At 41.5% G+C, this 17,651-nt stretch overlaps 1 protein-coding gene across 2 annotated transcripts; it reads left to right on the forward strand.

The window, feature by feature from the left end:
* Nucleotides 1-3,761: 3,761 nt before the first annotated feature.
* Nucleotides 3,762-11,662, forward strand: LOC110086143 (transcription factor 15). Of its 2 annotated transcripts, none has more exons than XM_072983900.2 (3): nucleotides 3,762-4,707; nucleotides 5,247-5,347; nucleotides 5,463-11,662. In XM_072983900.2, exons 1-2 carry the CDS (start codon nucleotides 4,243-4,245, stop codon nucleotides 5,277-5,279), a joined length of 498 nt encoding a protein of 165 aa, XP_072840001.2. In that variant the 5' UTR covers nucleotides 3,762-4,242; the 3' UTR covers nucleotides 5,280-5,347; nucleotides 5,463-11,662. The 2 variants fall into 2 exon arrangements, with proteins under 2 accessions (XP_072840001.2, XP_078233107.1); XM_078376981.1 differs by having other exon boundaries at nucleotides 5,466-11,662.
* Nucleotides 11,663-17,651: the final 5,989 nt, after the last annotated feature.

Below are 17,651 nucleotides of genomic sequence, written 5' to 3' on the forward strand. Positions count from 1 at the left end.
TTCTCTTCTCTGCTATTTGTAAGGCGTCGTTGGAGAGCCACTTTACTTTCTTACATTTCCTTTTCTTTTGGATGGTTTTTGTTGCTGCCTCCTGTACAATGTTATGAGCCTCCAACCATAGTTCTTCAGGTACTTTGTCCAACAAATGTAGCTCCTTAAATCTGTTATTCACTTCCACTGTGTTTTCATAAGGGATTTGGTTTAGATTATATCTGACTAGCCCAGTGGTTTTTCCTACTTTCTTCAGTTTAAACTTGAGTTTTGCTATAAGAAGCAGATGATCAAAGCCACAAACAGCTCCAGGTCTTGTTTTTCCTTACTGTATATAGCTTCTCCATCTTTGGCTGCAGAGAACATAATCAATCTGATTTTGGTATTGCTGATCTGGTGATGTCCATGCGTAGAGTCGCCTCTTGTGTTGTTGGAAAAGAGTGTTTGTGATGAGCAGCTTGTTCTCTTGACAAAACTCTATTAGCCTTTACCCTGCTTCATTTTGAACTCCAAGGCCAAACTTATCTGTTGTTCCTTTTATCTCTTTAGCATTCCAGTCCCGTATAATGAGAAGAACATCTTTCTTTGGTGTCAGTTCTAGAAGGTGTTGTAAGTCTTCATAGAATTGGTCAGTGTTAGCCTCTTCAGCATCAATTGTGGTGCATAAACTTGGATTACTGTGATGTTGAAAGGTCTGCCTTGAATTCATATTAGATGCATTACAGATGCCTTAAAAAAACAGATAGAGGTTCAAGAGACCCTGCTGGATGAGTAGTTTGTGATGAAATGGAGGAGATCCCCAGTAATAAAGTAGGGCGCATTTTATGAGCAAAGTGTTTCTATTCATGCAAGACAGACCATGGCTTCACTTTAATTATTACATTATTGAGCAAAAATGATGCAATGCACCAGAAACACATTCATGTTACCTATGCAGGAGAACTATTGACATTCTCTATTTGCATACTGTGGTCCTGTTTGCTAACTATCTCAGAACCTGCTAAATATCTATGCCAAGCATGAATGCCACTGAACCGTGACTGTGGGGCTGTAGAGTGGCAACAGTTCAGAGACCACAAATAGGCATCAGCAGTGTTTGGAAGCTGACATAATGATGAGATGACTCAAGGCCAAGAATGTCATAGCAGCTGCCCATTTGGGAACATTCACACTTGGGATAAATGAGAGGCATCTCTAGTAATCTATTGCTGAAGTGGAAAAATGGATTAATATTTAGACAGACAATGACAATAATCTTCTGATGGGTCACATAAAATGGCTGTTTATTCGTGTCAATTAGCTGGAGTACCAGTCAGAGGGTTCAGCCGGGACAATCTGGACTATGACCTTTTCTGGATGTTGGAGTACTGTGGTGGTGTTGTCAGTTTCGATGGAGAACATAAGCATAACAAATGTGTTCAAATGATCACCTTTTAATAGGTAAATTGTTAAGGAAGATGTGTTTTGAAAAAGGTGTAAGAAGCCTGGATTAAGTATGTATTAATGACACTTGAGAAGAAAGTGGATAAATGTCACTGCAACTATTATTGGTGCACCTGAAAAAGATCTTGGATTTGCCCTACAGCTAAGCAGAGTGAGGCAGCTGTCTCAGGCAGCAGACGCTGTAGAATAGAGAGTGGCAATAAAGAATTACATTGCAGAACTGGGCCTGGCCTGGCCTGCTAAGCTTTCTGGCCTCAGTCATGAGGGAGGACATTGCTCTGTCTCCAATGATGAAATATGGCCTCTTCGAGACAAGTGAATAATTCCACTCCCCTCTTCTCAGTACATCCCTGATCATCATGAAAAAGCATGGAACTTACTGGGACATGCCTCCCAACGTTATTTTTAAAAAGCCACTTCAGCTAAGACTGTTTCACTTCAGGAAGTCTGAAGAAATCCTTTTCATAAATGTGTAGAAAATGAAATCACTTTCTCGAAGCTTCTCCTTTATAATGTGTGTGTGAGAGAGGGGGTGGGGGTGGGAGGGAGAAAAAGGAGAAGGGGAAGTGGAAAAGCTGGTCCTGTTTAAACTGAGACAAGTTTTACATCATCTGGATGGCAGGGAAGAATGCCGAGGAAACCAGCCACAATTCGAGTATCATTATGCAGGACAAATGTTTTGTTTCAAAGAGGATTAAGACTGAACTGCCAGTTCAGTCAGTTTTAGCAGGTGAGACATAATGATTTTTACCTCAGGAAAGGAAATATCATAGCCCAGCCCAGAACATGAAGTTTATGTGTGTGCGGAATCATTATTCACAGAAACATGGGGAAGTTTGCCATTGTGTATCTCTGACCATATTGTGAAGCTCATCCAGGCCCCCTTAAAATGGATGGATGCATTTTGTGGTACACCTGAGGCCACCACTTATTATGTACAAGTTGCAGATTTTTTACTAGATCCAGATTGGAGGCAAACTGTTCAAGGTACAATGTTGCTATGTTACAAGATAAGAGTGATTCCAAAATGTTGTCTGTAATCAGTTTGCAAACTGCAAATGCATTTTACAGCATCAGTCATAATTATTCTGATTTTCAGCTTAGCTCATGAAGATGGACCTCCTTTATGAACTACAGAGAAATCGTGATTTAACCAAAACTCTGTAAAAATGGCCAAGTAATTCAAGGGAAAAAAACATGTCTGGGAAATAGTCCCTCTTCCCACTTTGTTTCTTGAATCTATTTTGCTACTTCTTCAGCACATTTGCTTGGGAGGACATTCCATTAATTCAGTTGGACATTCATGTGATCTGAGTTGGAGGCATTCATGTGATTGTGCTCTGATTTTACCCCTTTCTCCCTTCTCTCTCAAACACATCTTGGCACATCTTTAAGTCTTTGGATGTGCTTGCCCTTTTCTTAATGTACATATGTTGCACACTAAAATCAATGTACAGTATCAATGATGTGATTTTTCACATCCTGTGAAAAACAGACTTCTTTTGCTACGTAGGGGAGCACCTCTTGTAAAAATATGTTAAGTGTACAATCTAGATTCCACCTGGAAATGGGATGAGCACCACACCCTAGAGTCAGACACGACCAGACTAAATATAAAGGGGAAACTTTACATACCACCTAGTTTGACCAACTATGGCTGTGGTTCTGATCCTTGCATAACACAGTTGTTCTTGGACTACAACTGCCAGAAGTCTTTGCCACCAGTTGTGCTTGCCAGGGTTTCTGGGAAGCACAGTCCAAGAACATCTGGGTTACCTGAGGCTGGGATGCATAATGGCATCCTAGGAATTTATTCATACAGAGTGAGGTAAAACAATAATCAATTATAGTATTACTAAAGGATCATACAAACTTATTATTATTGTGAATGCTTTGGAAAAAGTAAAAGCTTAATCTGTGAGTTATGGCTACACAGCAAGTTCTTGGAATGATAAATGGCTTAATGGCCTATGGGGTGTCAGAATTTGAGTAGCTGCACTTATCTTTGTACACAATCATGTCGTGGTATGTTTTGAAGTGGAGTTATAATCAATAAGTCCAGTGGTGCACTTCTGTTAATCCTGGTTCCACTACAACTCCATGTATGTGAGGCGCTTGCAGTCTGGAGAGAAATGCATGCCTCTCTTTGAAATTGTACAGTGTTTTGAAAGCATTAATATTTCTACGAAGGAAGGAAGGAAGGAAGGAAGGAAGGAAGGAAGGAAGGAAGGAAGGAAGGAAGGAAGGAAGGAAGGAAGGAAGGAAGGAAGGAAGGAAGGAAGGAAGGAAGGAAGGAAGGAAGGAAGGAAGGAAGGAAGGAAAAGACAGGCAAACCTGTATTTTTGATATCTGACACTTGTTTGTTTTTTTGTTTGGTAAGCCAGATATTAGAGCCGCCTGTGAGACACGGAAATCCTGAGGCAAGGGAAAATATCTGTCCTGCTCAAGCACCTGACAGAGCATAAAGCCCTGAATGAAATTGAGGGCAAAGGGTAGGGAAAGGACTTCATTTCCGCACTGCACATGCTCCTTGTAGCTGCCTGGAGAAGGGTGCACATTTTTACATGACAAGGGGGAAACAGGTGCACACTTTCAGCAGTAGCCGTGCAGCTAACTTTGAGGTGGCAGCTCCACCTCCTTGCCTTATTTACAGAGCAACCATATGCTGGATCTAAAAGGAGCAACCATTCAAAAAATGATCCTGCTGCTGGAGGGGAGTTGAGAGAGCAAGTGGCTGATTGCGAACCGGAGCAATGTGGCAGCTGCTGTACATAAAAGTGATGGGGCCGAGGGGCTGCAGGGCTCACCATGAAGTCCAGCGGGGGTGCTGCATCCGACCTGGAGGAGCTCGAGAGTGGCAGCAGCGAGAGCAGCTCAGGCAAGTCCCTGCCTTCCACCGGTGCCCAAGGCAAGCGCAAGCGCAAGAGCCCTCGTCTGAGTGGCTTGAGCAAGCAGAGGCAAGCTGCCAACGCCCGGGAGAGGGATCGAACCCACAGCGTGAATACTGCTTTCAGTGCTCTCCGCACACTCATCCCAACTGAGCCAGCAGATCGTAAGCTGTCAAAGATAGAGACCTTGCGCTTGGCCTCGAGCTATATTTCACATCTGGCTAACATGCTGCTCTTACAGCAGCAACAAAGCGAGAGCTTGGGAGATGACCCTTTGGCTGTGAGGCAGCCTTGCCTGCAATATCAACCTGTCCTTCAGGGCGGCAGCACTACGGTGGCACCAAGACCAATCTGCACCTTCTGTCTGAGCAACCAGAGGAAATTGGTAAGGCTTGCCTCTGGCACTCAATGACTGATCAAGTGGTGGCCCATACAAAGCTGAGTTGGTTTCAGCATGGCTGTAGTGAGAGGCAAAGGGCCTTATAGCAAGACAGTCCCAGGCTCTGGGATCCGGCGGACTGCAAGCCTAATACTGTACCTGAATAAGCTGAAATGGGAATCTGGCCATATGAAAAGGTGGAATCTAAATAATATCATATACTAGTTTTGTGTGTGTTTGTGTGTGTGGTATTTCTCATAGTTTACACTGACAAAGACAGAAAAGTGAAAATGTATTTTTAAGACAAGAATTTAAATGTTTGAGTGATTTATATATTGGATTTTCTGACTTTCAGGAATTCCAAGTGAAATTAACAAAGTCTGATGTCTTTAAATAAAATACACATCAGTTTGGCAGAGAGATCTTTTATTTAGAGGTAAAATAAGCATAAGATAGCTATTATAGTGAGCCTCTCAATAAATATTTGGTTTAATGTCTTTTTAAAAAAACAACAATAATAATGCATGCTTTTATACTATTTGCAGCACAGAGAAAAAGAGAAGCACTTGTCTCTTTAACAGCTTGATGGATATTGATTCGGCAGAGATGCTTCCACATATGCTGGACTGGTTATAGAAAGTTGTAGGTAATGTCTTGGAATTCCGTGCGAAAACATTTACATTGAAATTGTGCCATTATTACATGAAAAAGGGAGAAGGAATGACAAGTTATAGTGATCTACACTTTGTTTTCCCTTGCAGCAGGCTTACTCAAGGGGCTTTTTGCAGATGAAACTGAACACGATGGGGAAAGTTGCACCTGGCACAGCAGTTATTTTAGTGCGAGAAATGCTAAACCTAAAGCAGCCAAGCCCTGATACTGATGCCTCCTAAACCTCTGTCACATGATGGAACTTGAGCTTCCAAGCACCCTGTGTCTCCTCTTCCTGGAGACGCTCATAAGGTACCACAGCCCTGAGCCATGGCTGGATAGACTGAGCAATCCTTCTTTTTCAGCTGCCTCTGCCAGAGTTTCCAGTGAAGGATTTCTACTGAAAGGCAGTACTGTACTGACAATTTGTACACAAATTAGAGGACAAGTACACACGTAGATGCCACAGTGACTTCCTCAGTTTAATAACCCCCCACAGTCAAAGGGATACCTACCACTATGCCCAATAAGAAAACTATTTGTGCCTTTGTGAACCTCTGGGGGCTGTTTTATCACTCCAAACAGGCAATGAAGACTGAGGAAACACACACATACACAGATCATGTTTAACTTCAGAGGGACTTTGCTGTCTGCACTCTTCTGGATAAAGAGCAGCTTCAGAGGTGGGTGGTGATGGTAATTTTCACTGGAATGGTGGCAGAGGGAGAAAGTGTTAATTCACCCTCACATACACTGACTGTGGTCTGCTGTTGTTGTAAAAGTTAAAGCAAGAAGTGTTAAACGCATATTATACACATTTAATCGACCATATTATCTAGCTCCCAGATAATCACTGTGGGAAAATGTGAGGATTCCTTGTGTCCAATCAAGATTTCTAAAAAGCTGAAAATTAATCCCATGTATTTTTCTTGGTAATTGCCAATTCAGGAAAGTTTTCTGCTGTTTAATAATATTATAATGAATTTCATGTGATGGAAATTGGGCCCTAAAGGAGCCTAGCATGAAACACTTCTGGTTAATTTTGTGCTATATGTATTCAGACATGAGAAAGCAAGCACATAATTGCTATTAATCAGTGAGGAAAAGATAGCTCATTACTTTGTCCCAGCACGATGCTTATTCTCATCTCCAACCTGAAGGCAGGTTAACATGTTATATTTGCCATGGGTATCAACAGGTAACCCAATGACTAATTGCCTGCCACCCTGAGCCATGCTTCTTATTCTAACTCCTAATTACTCAGGGGAGTCCAGCCAGCTCCCATAGCCCAGCGACTTCAACAGGTGAAAAAAACCAGCTTTGTGGTGGCCTTAACTCCCACAGCAAGTGAGTTTTGACAAAACTACATGACCACTGTGGGAAATTTATCTCAGGGAATCCAGATTCCTGTGGCAAAATGGGGTAGAGACAGACTGATATTAGAAAGTGGCTCAGAGAGCTGTGAATGTACTCTGGGAGTACTTGTTAAAGGACATGTGAGCCAGTGAATAAGTAACTGTTTTGCTACAGCCACTTTGCTGGCTCTTGTCTCAATGTTACTTCCTCCTCCTTGGAGAATATGAGAGGAAGACAGTAAGAACCAGAGGTGTTGGCGGCTTCAGGAAATTACCCAAGCGTGGGGAAAGAGAAAGGGACCATTTTGTGCCAAAATGGTCTACTCACCTGCCCTCTTCACACCACGATTGCCAGTTCTCCCTCCTTCTCCTGCTGGGAGAGAAGGCACTTTAGAAACTAGCAGCATAGTTGTGAATTTTCAGAAGAGAGCATGAGGATGCTTTATACCAAGCCAGATTATTGTGACTACTCACTCAATGCTGCCAACTCTGAATGGCAGTGGCTCTCCTTCCTGGGATTGCTTCTCAGCCTTACCAGGAGATCAGGTGATATCCTGTCTAAAAACTAAGCTGGCCCAGACCAATGTAGCTTCTAAAATCAAATAAGGAGTGTCCAAAGTGATACTGTGCTGCTCATTCTGCACAGAGATGGGATTTTTGGATTTTCTGAATTACAAATGCCATAATGCACCATTCTAGGAGTTCTGCTTACCTGACGGCCACTTTGCAAATACCTGAATGCAATGCACCAGAGAGAAAGGCCTAAGTCAGAAGGTTTTGAGGCTTAGCTAAGCCAAGCTCTGCCTCAGTACTAACAGGAAGCTTTCTTTCCGAGCAGGACCCTTGGGCAGAGCTTGGCCTAGTTAGGCCATAAAGTCATCTGATTTAGGCCTTTCTCCCAGGTGTGTCACAATCAGATATTTGCAAAATGTCTGTAAGGTAAGTAGAGCTCCCAGAATGGAAGATTATGGTATATGTAATTCAGAAAATCCAAAATTTCCAACCCTGCAGGAGAAGTTGTAGCCACGCTCAAGGGTTTTCACAAGAATGCATGGATTTGGGGAAGGCAAAGTGCAAACACAAAAAGTATTGTGCACGCATACAATATTTGTAAATAGCAATCTGCGCATATAAAGAATTTTATATTTTGCCAGGGGATGGGGTGGGGGATGCATTTTCTTTCTTCAGACAACTTTGCTGTTTTCAAAATGTTGAACTTGGTGTAAATATTTTTGTATCATCCATTCGGGGTCAGTTCTTCCCATCAAACAAGCCAATAAACTAAAAGGTACAAAAACTTACACAGATTCTCTGTTTCCAATGTATGCTGCTACATTTTCAAAATTAAAAAAAAATCTTTTTCTTGTATTTCCAAAGAGGGTGTGTATTGACCTATCCCACCCTCCTTTCTTGTCCTAACCATGAATGCTTGGCAAACATTCCATATTTAGAAGTGAACTATTTGCTTCTCTTTAAGCCAGTGACCCTAGGCACACTTTCTCAGGTAAGCCTTCCTGAACATCATTGGACTAGCTTTTGCAGATTCTTCCACAGGCAAGCACTTTCAATATTTTCAGAGTCAGAAGTCAGGATGGTGTGGGAAGTGAGGAAAACATTCCATCTTGAGATAGGACAGGCTAGCAGGGCATGAGAATGGTACATGAAGAGAGGCATAGGGTTGAGAAAGGATGGGAACCATTGGCTGAAGATGCCTCACATGTTCCATCGTCCAGTCACGCGGAAATAATTATAATCAAAGTGAATAAGCAAAGTTATTTTTCAGTGCCACTCAGACTGGGGTGTTGTGTTTGTTTGTTTTTTGTTTGTTTTGGTAAAGCTAACAGGTCTTAAGTGTCCATTCAAAGTCAAGCCATTCTAAAATGTTTTGTATTGCTACAGGTTTCACACACAACACTGTATTGTTGCCAGAATTTGCTGGTCACATATTATAAGTTACAGTGCTACCTGTAACATGTTCTTTTTTTGGTACCCAATTTACCATTGTTATTGCTTTTAAAAGAGAAGAGAACAAGTTGTAACCTCATGGAGTCTGTATTTGAAACATGACTTTGTTATTCTTAAAATGTTGTTTCGCAGATATGTATTGACTGTTTTGCATTTTTAATTTAAAAAGCAATAAGCAGCATACACTGGCATGGGCTATGTTTTGGAAACTTATAGTCAGCACTCTAATTATGGCTGAGAAAATGCATCCTCCCTTCCACCTACTGCAACACTTGCAGAAAAGCCAGAAAGACAGCACTTGACATAACTCTTGCTTTAAAATAGGCCCTGATGTTTTATCTCACTGCAATCTCCCTCTGCTACAAAATTACTGGAAACACCCATTCCTTCCATCTCAAGAAAGCAGTGAGACATGTTTTATTGGAAAATAGAAATGGCCATGAACCAGACCAATGGCAGTTCTTGGTTTGTGGCTACCCATGAATCACAGACTTTCTGAACTTTTTAAAAAAAGAACCAATTCAAAAAAAGAACTAATTCAATTTTTTTTTAGAAAAAAAAATTCATGCCTGGGGGCAGGGGAACTACCCCACCCCCTCTGCCACCCTTCTGATCCCTTCTCACTGCCCCCATTGCTTCCCTATCTGGTCCTACTGCCTCTTCCTCCTCCTTCATCATCATTCTGGCTGCAACTGGAAGCAAATGAGCTGCCTCGATCCAGCGCCACATATCCCTGATCCAACCCCTCCTAACCACACATCCCTGATTCAGCACTGTGCTGCTATGCAGCTTACAGGTAACGTTGGTCCCAGCTGATCTTCCTGATGAACTGGGAGCCCGGTGCATGTGTAGAGCTAGCAGGCCCCACTCACAGAAGCCAAGCCATTGTCTCTGTGCATGCCTACAGCTGTCAGCTAATAGGCGGGGGAACATGCACAGACAGCAGGCTCAGCTCCTGGAAAGGAAGCCGGGCTGCTGTATCTGAAGACGGTGGCAGTGGAAGAGGAAGAGGAGGCAGCACAAGGTAGGGAGGCAATGGGGACAGTGGGAAGGGGACAGGGGGCAGGCTGTGGGGGCATGGGGGGGCAGACAAACCAGGAAGTTACTTAAATTGCTAAAAAAAGAGTTCATCTGTTCAGTTTGTTTTAGTTTGTCAGTTTTGATGAACCCGAACCAACAAACCAGCAAGTTTTAACAGACATCTTGGTTCATTTTTTTGGTTTGTGTCCATCTCTATCAGAAAGCCATTGTGGTTTAATGGCGAGGGCGTCAGATTAGCCCTGGTGAGATCTCAGTTCAGATCTCCACTTGGCCTGCTGGATGCAGACTGGGTAATCTAGGGCTGGTCACCATGTCACAGACACACCTACTACCTCACAGGGTCATTGTGAAGATAAAAATGTAGAGGAGAGCAACATATGCCTCCTCGAGTTCTTTGGAAACCTTGTATGTCAGTGTAACAAGCAAACTGTTATTCAGCTTGAGAAGAGATCAGAACTCAATCAGAGCACGTTGTTGGGCTCCAGTCACGTGCACTTTAGAAATGGATATTCACAGCCAGCTGAGCTCTTTTTAACTGGCATGTGTCTCAGCTTCTAGACAAAAATCCAAGGCAATGTGCTTGTTGTTGGACTAGAAAAGGCGCAAGACATTTCAGAGCTTTCCCACAATTCAGTGCTTTCCCACAGTTCCGAAACAAAATTGTCTCACACACCAGCAAAGCAGGGAAATACCTAGTTCTTGACATGCTACTTTTCTATATGGACATGTCCTCACACTTTGATTCTCCCTTCTGCCATCACTGAATCTGCATTACAAAATGGTGCAGGCCAACAATGGATGGAGAGATCAAACAGGAAATCTGGTAAGCCTACTTCTGATTACTAGCAGATATATGATTGGTTTGTTGTTAAAGCCAATTCTCACATTGTGTACTAAATCTAGGCATGCTCCCACTCCTCTCTTCCAAATACATGCCGCTGTAACGTAGGCTCCTTCCAACTGTTTCCATGCCATAAATGCTGCTGGAAACAAGCATGCTATGTGCAGCCACGTACTGGAACTATTCAGCTGCCTGATACCAGTGTCAGGGCAAATCCCTCTTGGGCCAAAGGCAGGTCCCCACAGAGGTGTACCCCTTGTCAAATCAGCTGAACCACAAGGAAGATTCCTCACAAGGAAGATTCAACCAAACGGGGATGTGATCCTTTGCTCAGGATTGAAATTTGAGGAGGGCTGGACAGTGACTCAGACAAGTTCTTGAAACAGTGTGGGATCTTTCTAAATTTGTTTGAAGCCAGGGGAGTTCCCAAGAGCTCTCTAAATTTATCTGCCCTGCTGGGTTGTTGCCATGTTGTTCTTGTATGTTACTGTGGGTGCTTGTGGTACAGGAAATCTTTCTTTCGAATTAAACAGAACATGCTTAAAATATGTTACATTTCCAAATGTTGGCAGAAGAACAAAAATGGAAAAGATTAGCTCACTCTTGAAACTTTCACAATTGTTAGCTAAATTTTCCTTGAGGGATTTGAATATTTAGAACAGGAATAGGAGGGGGGAAAGAGAGCAGCGTGCTGTAATATGGCTGCAACACCTGGCCTCTTGTTTAATATCTAAAAGCAGTTGGGGAAATCAGTCAAGATTAACAATCCCTCAATTATGATTTCTCAGCATTCCTAAACTTTAATTGTCTTTATAAATATGTCATGAGCGAAAGCAGTGTTTAATGGCACATTGGATTGTTAACTCTCTGTGCTGTCTGATATCCTTGCCTCACTCTGTCCTTCCGTCATAGACAAAGAGTAATATAAAGGTGGTAGATGCAACACTGAGTAAAACAAAAATCATCTTCACTAAAGCAGCTTCTTGGCTTATTCACAGCATTACAAATGTCTATGGCTGTTCCCAAGATAAAGCCACTGGTCTGGGGAATAACATGCATTTGCATGCTAAATTGTATTTTAAAAGCACACAGTTAATGTAGTGTATGTGTTTATTTTCCAGGTGAGTCACTATGGCATGCTTTCCCATTTTCCCTTAGAGGTCAGTGTTCAGTTTTCACTGGCCATTTGCCCACTGTCCTCCTGTTTACTTGACAGCCCCAAATTATCCTATTCACCATGAGTAGCGTCAGAATTTGCACCCCATCATAAACATATCCATTGTAGACTGAGTAGCATTGTGATAAATAAACTGTATTATAATTGCTTTTGTCCCATGATTTTATAGTTGATTACTTTGATCTTAATATATGTTTAATTGTTTTTTTAAAATGTGATATTTATATAGTGTTTTAAATTTCTTATTTTACCTGTTGTGGGCTGCTTTGGGTCCCTTATGATGAGAAATACAGCACATAAACCAACAAACAAATAAACAAACTAACTATTGAGCAGCACTAAAAGTGGCAATCATCATCATCATTATCATCATCCCCACAATGGACACAGGCCTTACTGAGACAGAGGAGCTTCTGTGGTTCACTGAGGTTGAGAGCTATGCTGGCAGTCTGAAGAGTCTCCCAAGGCAGATATGTCTCAAGCCAGACCAACCGGGTCCACCAATTATCAGTCAAGATGAGAATGTGTGGTTTGCCCAAGGCCAAACGTGCTGTCTCTTCTCTTACAAGGCATGGGGGGGGGGAGTCAAACTCCTAACCCCAGATGCTCCAGCTCATTGAGCTATCCACCCAGCTAAAGTGGCCATAGGCCAAGGCAAAACTGCCCAATGTGTAGAACCCAGGCTTGTGTATACATCCCTCCTTTATTTTGTAGTGGCCAGAATTTTATGAGCAATTTGTACTTGGAATTTCATTGAGTTCATGGCCCTAGATTGTCATTGGTTGTATTCCAGGGCATGTGCTAGCAACAAACCAGCATTTTTAACTAAGCCACCCCTGGCCCCCTCAATAAAAATAGTTTTCAAAAAGCTTTTTGCTAAAAAATAATAATAATAATCCCTATTTCCACATCTCCCACTCCCAAATAATATATGGCTAAAACAGCAAGTAGAGTTGGGAGGACATTCATTGTGGTACACTTTGGGTGATTTTGCCACAGTTTGGAAAACGCATATTTGAAGAGAGGAATCACAGATATAGGACAGAAAGAACTTGATTTTGAAAAAAATCAAACAAGGAAGAAGGCCAAATGGAGAGATTTTCTATTATCAAGTGAAAAGGCAGTTTGGCATTTGTTGCAAGCCAACCAACTGGTTCACATCTGTGGCTCCAACTGAAAGTTTCTCCACCAAAAAGCATAATACTTCAAGAACATATTCCTGTGAGCCTAGAGGGAATGCTGTGAGGGAAAGAAATCCCCTTTCACATGTCCAGTTGTGCAGTCATGTGATTCTTGGTACCACCCAATATATTTGTGACACGAGATTTTAAGCATAGCACCTGATTACTTCTTCTGGCTCAGAATGCTTATAGATACTCAAGGAGAAACATCTCATTTTTATTAGTTTTGCTATTGTTGTTTGGACTGAATAGTAATAATAATAATTATTATTTATTGTCATTGTAAGTATATACACAGTATACCCATACAACGAAATTCTAATACTACTAATAAAATAATTCTAATAATACTAATAAAAGCTGTATAAAACAAACAAAATTGATGATTTCTTCTAAGATGATGGATATTTGTGTAGCCTAGGTTAGCATTAAAATAACTGCAAAGTTATATTGTTTCTGTATAGTCACCTTGTCACGTTCCTCCCCCACCCATTAGCTAGACATCCAAGCAATGGGGTATGGGTGCTTATGCCACCAGTGAGATAGTTGGTGATGTCATATTTATCATCGTCATGACCACAACCATCATTACCATCTGATGTGACAAGCATGGAACCTTTAATGTATCCTCTCCTTGCTTTGAGTTTCCTATAAATGTCTAGAAGATTGGGATGATCACAGGTCCTGGTCTGCCTCCCCTATGTCTATATCTTCCACATGACTGGTGGTTCTGGTTGCTCATATTCAAAATCCTGGACTGATTAGGTGGGATGATTATTTTTCTTTAGGTGGTGGAGCAACAAGAACAGCAGCAGACCAGAAAAAAAAAACCATTAGCTGTGTTAAAACTGGTAAATTTGTTCCTCAAATTGAAACTACAGAATGTATAAAGAACAGGGGAAGAACATAGCAGAATCTTTATTTGGACAGTATGTTTTCCAGTTCGGGGTTCCACAAGTCAGAATTGGTAGAAGGATATGCAACAGGCAGAATCTTCTGTACTCTTGAACAGAAAGCAGCACAAGGCAAAGTGCTCTATTGTACAAAGCCCAATATGAATGTTCAGAGCTTGACCTTTTACCCTTGCCTGGAAAATACTGCAATAGTTTTTGCTGCTGCACTTCAGATTTTAGTTTTGAGATCAAATCTTTGATTTCAAACTTCACATCAGAGTTTGGGGTCTCTTTACATTAGATTAGAATCAAACAGTCTAATCATCTGGGGACATATTTCCCTACCTAGCCCATCGTGGTGAGCAAGGCTCTGGGATATTTGGAGTAATTATTTGTTTTTATTAAAATGTTTTCCAACAGGTTTCTTACATCTCAGTTATCCAAACCGTTTCAGAAAATGGGTTCAGTGGAGGAGGCGGGGCCAAGATGGATTCCAGTCTTTGGAAACAGAACATACTTACATCTTCATATGCTAGAAAATATCCAGATGTGCTTCTATCCAGATGCTGTATGTGTCTGCACACGCTGCAGCACTCAAAGAATTGACGGTGAAACTAATTACCTCTCCCAAACTTCTAGGAGTGCTTTTTGCTCACACAGGTATTTGCAAGGAAGAGGTATTTGCAAGGAAGCCCAACTTGCTTTTAGTAGAAAAGAATGACCAAATGGTCTCCAATCATAAACTGGATTTGCTACTACAGTTTTCAGAAAATGTAGCAATCTGTAAAAGCAGCAATAACAAAAGACCAAAAAACCCAAAACAAAAACAGAAGTATTGTGGCACCTTTAAGACTAGCAAATTTATTTCACTAAGACCTTTTATGGATAATAACTCACTACTTCAGACACAATGTTCTTTTCAACACATACTGTTATTGAATACACGTATTGTAGTCAATGCATGTTGTGCATTGACTACCTATTCACTTGTACTCAGGAGACTGCAATGTGTTTGAACAAATCGGTTACAATCCATGACAAATCTCAAGATAAATTTGTATGCCTCAAAACCTCAGTGATGCTTTTTTGATTGTTGTTTTTGTTTCTGTTAGATCTATTATACCACAAATGTTTCTCCCAGGCTGTCTACCATTATCCATGTTCACGAACAGGCAGCAGTTATTAAATTGGTGGTGTCTTCCAGAGAGCAACAATGTGCAGAGTAGAACCTTGCCTTGAGGAGGAAAGGCCAGGCACATGTTAAGTTGAGATGGGGTCAGGGGCACTCTGTCTGCACCTGCATGACAGCTTTGAAGTGCAGCCTTCCTAGGAAAGGAACAGTTAGTCCAGAATGTGAGTCAACCAATTTAGATGAGCTTTCAGGGAATCAAACAGTCAAAGCACTTGACAAGCCAGGTTTCATAACATGTGTCAGTGGCCTTGCTGTGTTCCTGACCAGTACTGAATGAGCGAATGTGTGTGTGCTTGTGTGGGGAGAGGGAGTGTGTTGAGAACAAATGAAACCAAACATTTTCCAATTGGAATAAAAGACCACTTCAGGTCAACTACTGTATAAAGTGGTGTAAATGCCAAGGAAATAAAATGTCACACCTCCTTTGTAACCCTTGAGAGGCACCCTTACAAGCCTGGGAATCTCAAAAAATGTCAAACTATAACTTCCATCTCCCAGTTATGACAACTGTCGTCTGATACATCTGGATGGCACTACACTAGGAGAATCTATCAAAAGAACAGTGCCTATAATGCACAACTGGCCCAGGTTGAGATAAAGGACATAACTACATATTTCATTAATTCTGGAGTTCTTCAAGTGATTTTTTTTAAAAAAAAAGCTTAGCAGAAATTGGATAGGTGTCATGCACCCATTCCCCTGTTTGTTTCTCCACACCACCCAGGTTGACTTTTGGGTGTGACGTTTATTTTTCAGTCCTTTTCCGCTGCCACCAGAGGAGATATTCCTCACTAGATCAAAGAGGACTCTTCAATCAGTGTTATTCAATTAAACAATGTTTGTTTGTTTGTTTGTTTGTTTGTTTGTTTTATATCCCGCCTATCTAGTCACTTAAGACCACTCTAGGCGGCTTTATTTATTAAAGTGTTCACAAGTAAATCATGTAAAGTAAATCATGGATGGTCTTATTTTATTCATTCAATCAACTGTACTTTGGTAACATTTATGTTTGCTTAGATAGAATCATTTTAATCAAGGTATTTATTCATTTCTTTTCTCATTCCCTATCTCTCTATTACTCTTCACGAACACAAGGCTGGTCCTAACTGCCTAAACTGCTTTTCTCTAACACCAGTCCCTAACGCATCCCTACTTCTTCCCTAGCTTCAAACTCAGACTCTAACTGATCTTTAACTGTCATCCATTTTCCTTATATTTCCTTAGCTCCGCCTTTTCTGTATAACCATTGGCTCCTGAATCAAGGTTCCATTGTGATGGACAGGAGTGGTTACCGACCTGTCCGTCACAATAGGTTCCTTTTTTGGATGACACCTCTAGAGTATCCCAACCAACACTGATGAAAAATAAGTTCAGATTATTCACCTTTGAATTGCATGGGAAACCATTTCTATCAGGACAGCAGTACATGGGAATATGAACTATAACTTTTCCATCTCCAGTCACAATCCCACATTAGTGGTGGTGGTGAGGGACCCCTCCTATTGCTGATTGTGGGTGAAGTAACACAGAATGCCATGGTACCAGGGCATGACTGACTTCTACTAAACAAGTGGGTGGGAGGAAGCAAAAACATTGGCAACTGTTGGGTGACAGGCATGCCTTTGACGTTACCCTTCATTTGGCTCCAACAAGGCAACCTTTTTTAAAAATTTCCTCTGGATTTAGACTATTCCTGCATTTGCTCTGATGTATTCAAAAGTGGAAAACATTTAGAGCAGTTTGGGGATGGCAGGGAAAAAAGAAGGCCATTTTATTTTACTCTTAGTTCATTTCATATTCAGTTATACAATGCCTTTATGTCATTATAGTCCTCAAGGCAAAAGCAGCTCAAGGGTTCCAGATACTGACCGGTCCCAACCCCCTTATGCCCTGCTCTGACCCATTTCCCTCCCCCAGTATTTTTAATAAAGGAAGAATGAAAAAGGAGCCTTTTGTGCTCCATTCTCCCTCTCCTTCTGTGTGTACAGGGTTGTCTCTACTTCCCTAATAAAAGGAGAAATATAGTTAATACTTGGCCCCTGCCAGTGATCATCAGCAGAAAGGTCATATCCTAAGGAATCATCTTTCCTACTTTCAAATATCTTTTTACCACACCGGCTGACTTTCCTTTTCTTTCCCTTTTTTTTTGAGCCATTTGGGAACTTCTACTAATTAAATTGAGGATACAGAAAGAACAGTAAATGGTCACAGCATTTGAAATATTAATCTGAATTGTAACAGCTCCCCCGCTGTCCGCTGTCCACTTTATTAGTTGCTTGAAGCATAGATCCAAACCTGTGCATTCCACTTAATGTGAATTAATTTCTATGTTGCTGGTTTTGTATTTGTATTTGTTTGGTTTTTTTACTCTTTCTGCTGTACATCAGGATAATACACATTTTAGAAGAGTAATTTCCTGTGGCTTCTATCTTGCGAAGAGCCGATGTGAGAGAGGGGAGGAGGTATATAGTATATTTTCTGTCTCGAAGCATTTTCCCAGCATTATGCAGCTCTCTTGAACAGAGAAGGCTGTGGCACAGGGGCTAGTCGGTGGGACAAAATCTAGCAGAGGCACTCCCACTCATTCCCAACTGCTTCAGAGGGTCTATCGTATTCTCTTGATTCCAATGAGAGGTTGGGGGAGCTTGGGGGCT

Source organism: Pogona vitticeps, chromosome 1 (assembly GCF_051106095.1).
Source record: "Pogona vitticeps strain Pit_001003342236 chromosome 1, PviZW2.1, whole genome shotgun sequence".
Taxonomy (NCBI): Eukaryota; Metazoa; Chordata; class Lepidosauria; order Squamata; family Agamidae; genus Pogona; species Pogona vitticeps.

Coding starts and splice junctions, on each gene's coding strand:
- LOC110086143 (XM_072983900.2), top strand. CDS start 4,243: ATGAAGTCCAGCGGGGGTGCTGCATCCGACCTGGAGGAGCTCGAGAGT. Junction 4,708..5,246: donor TGAGCAACCAGAGGAAATTG/GTAAGGCTTGCC, acceptor TACTATTTGCAG/CACAGAGAAAAAGAGAAGCA.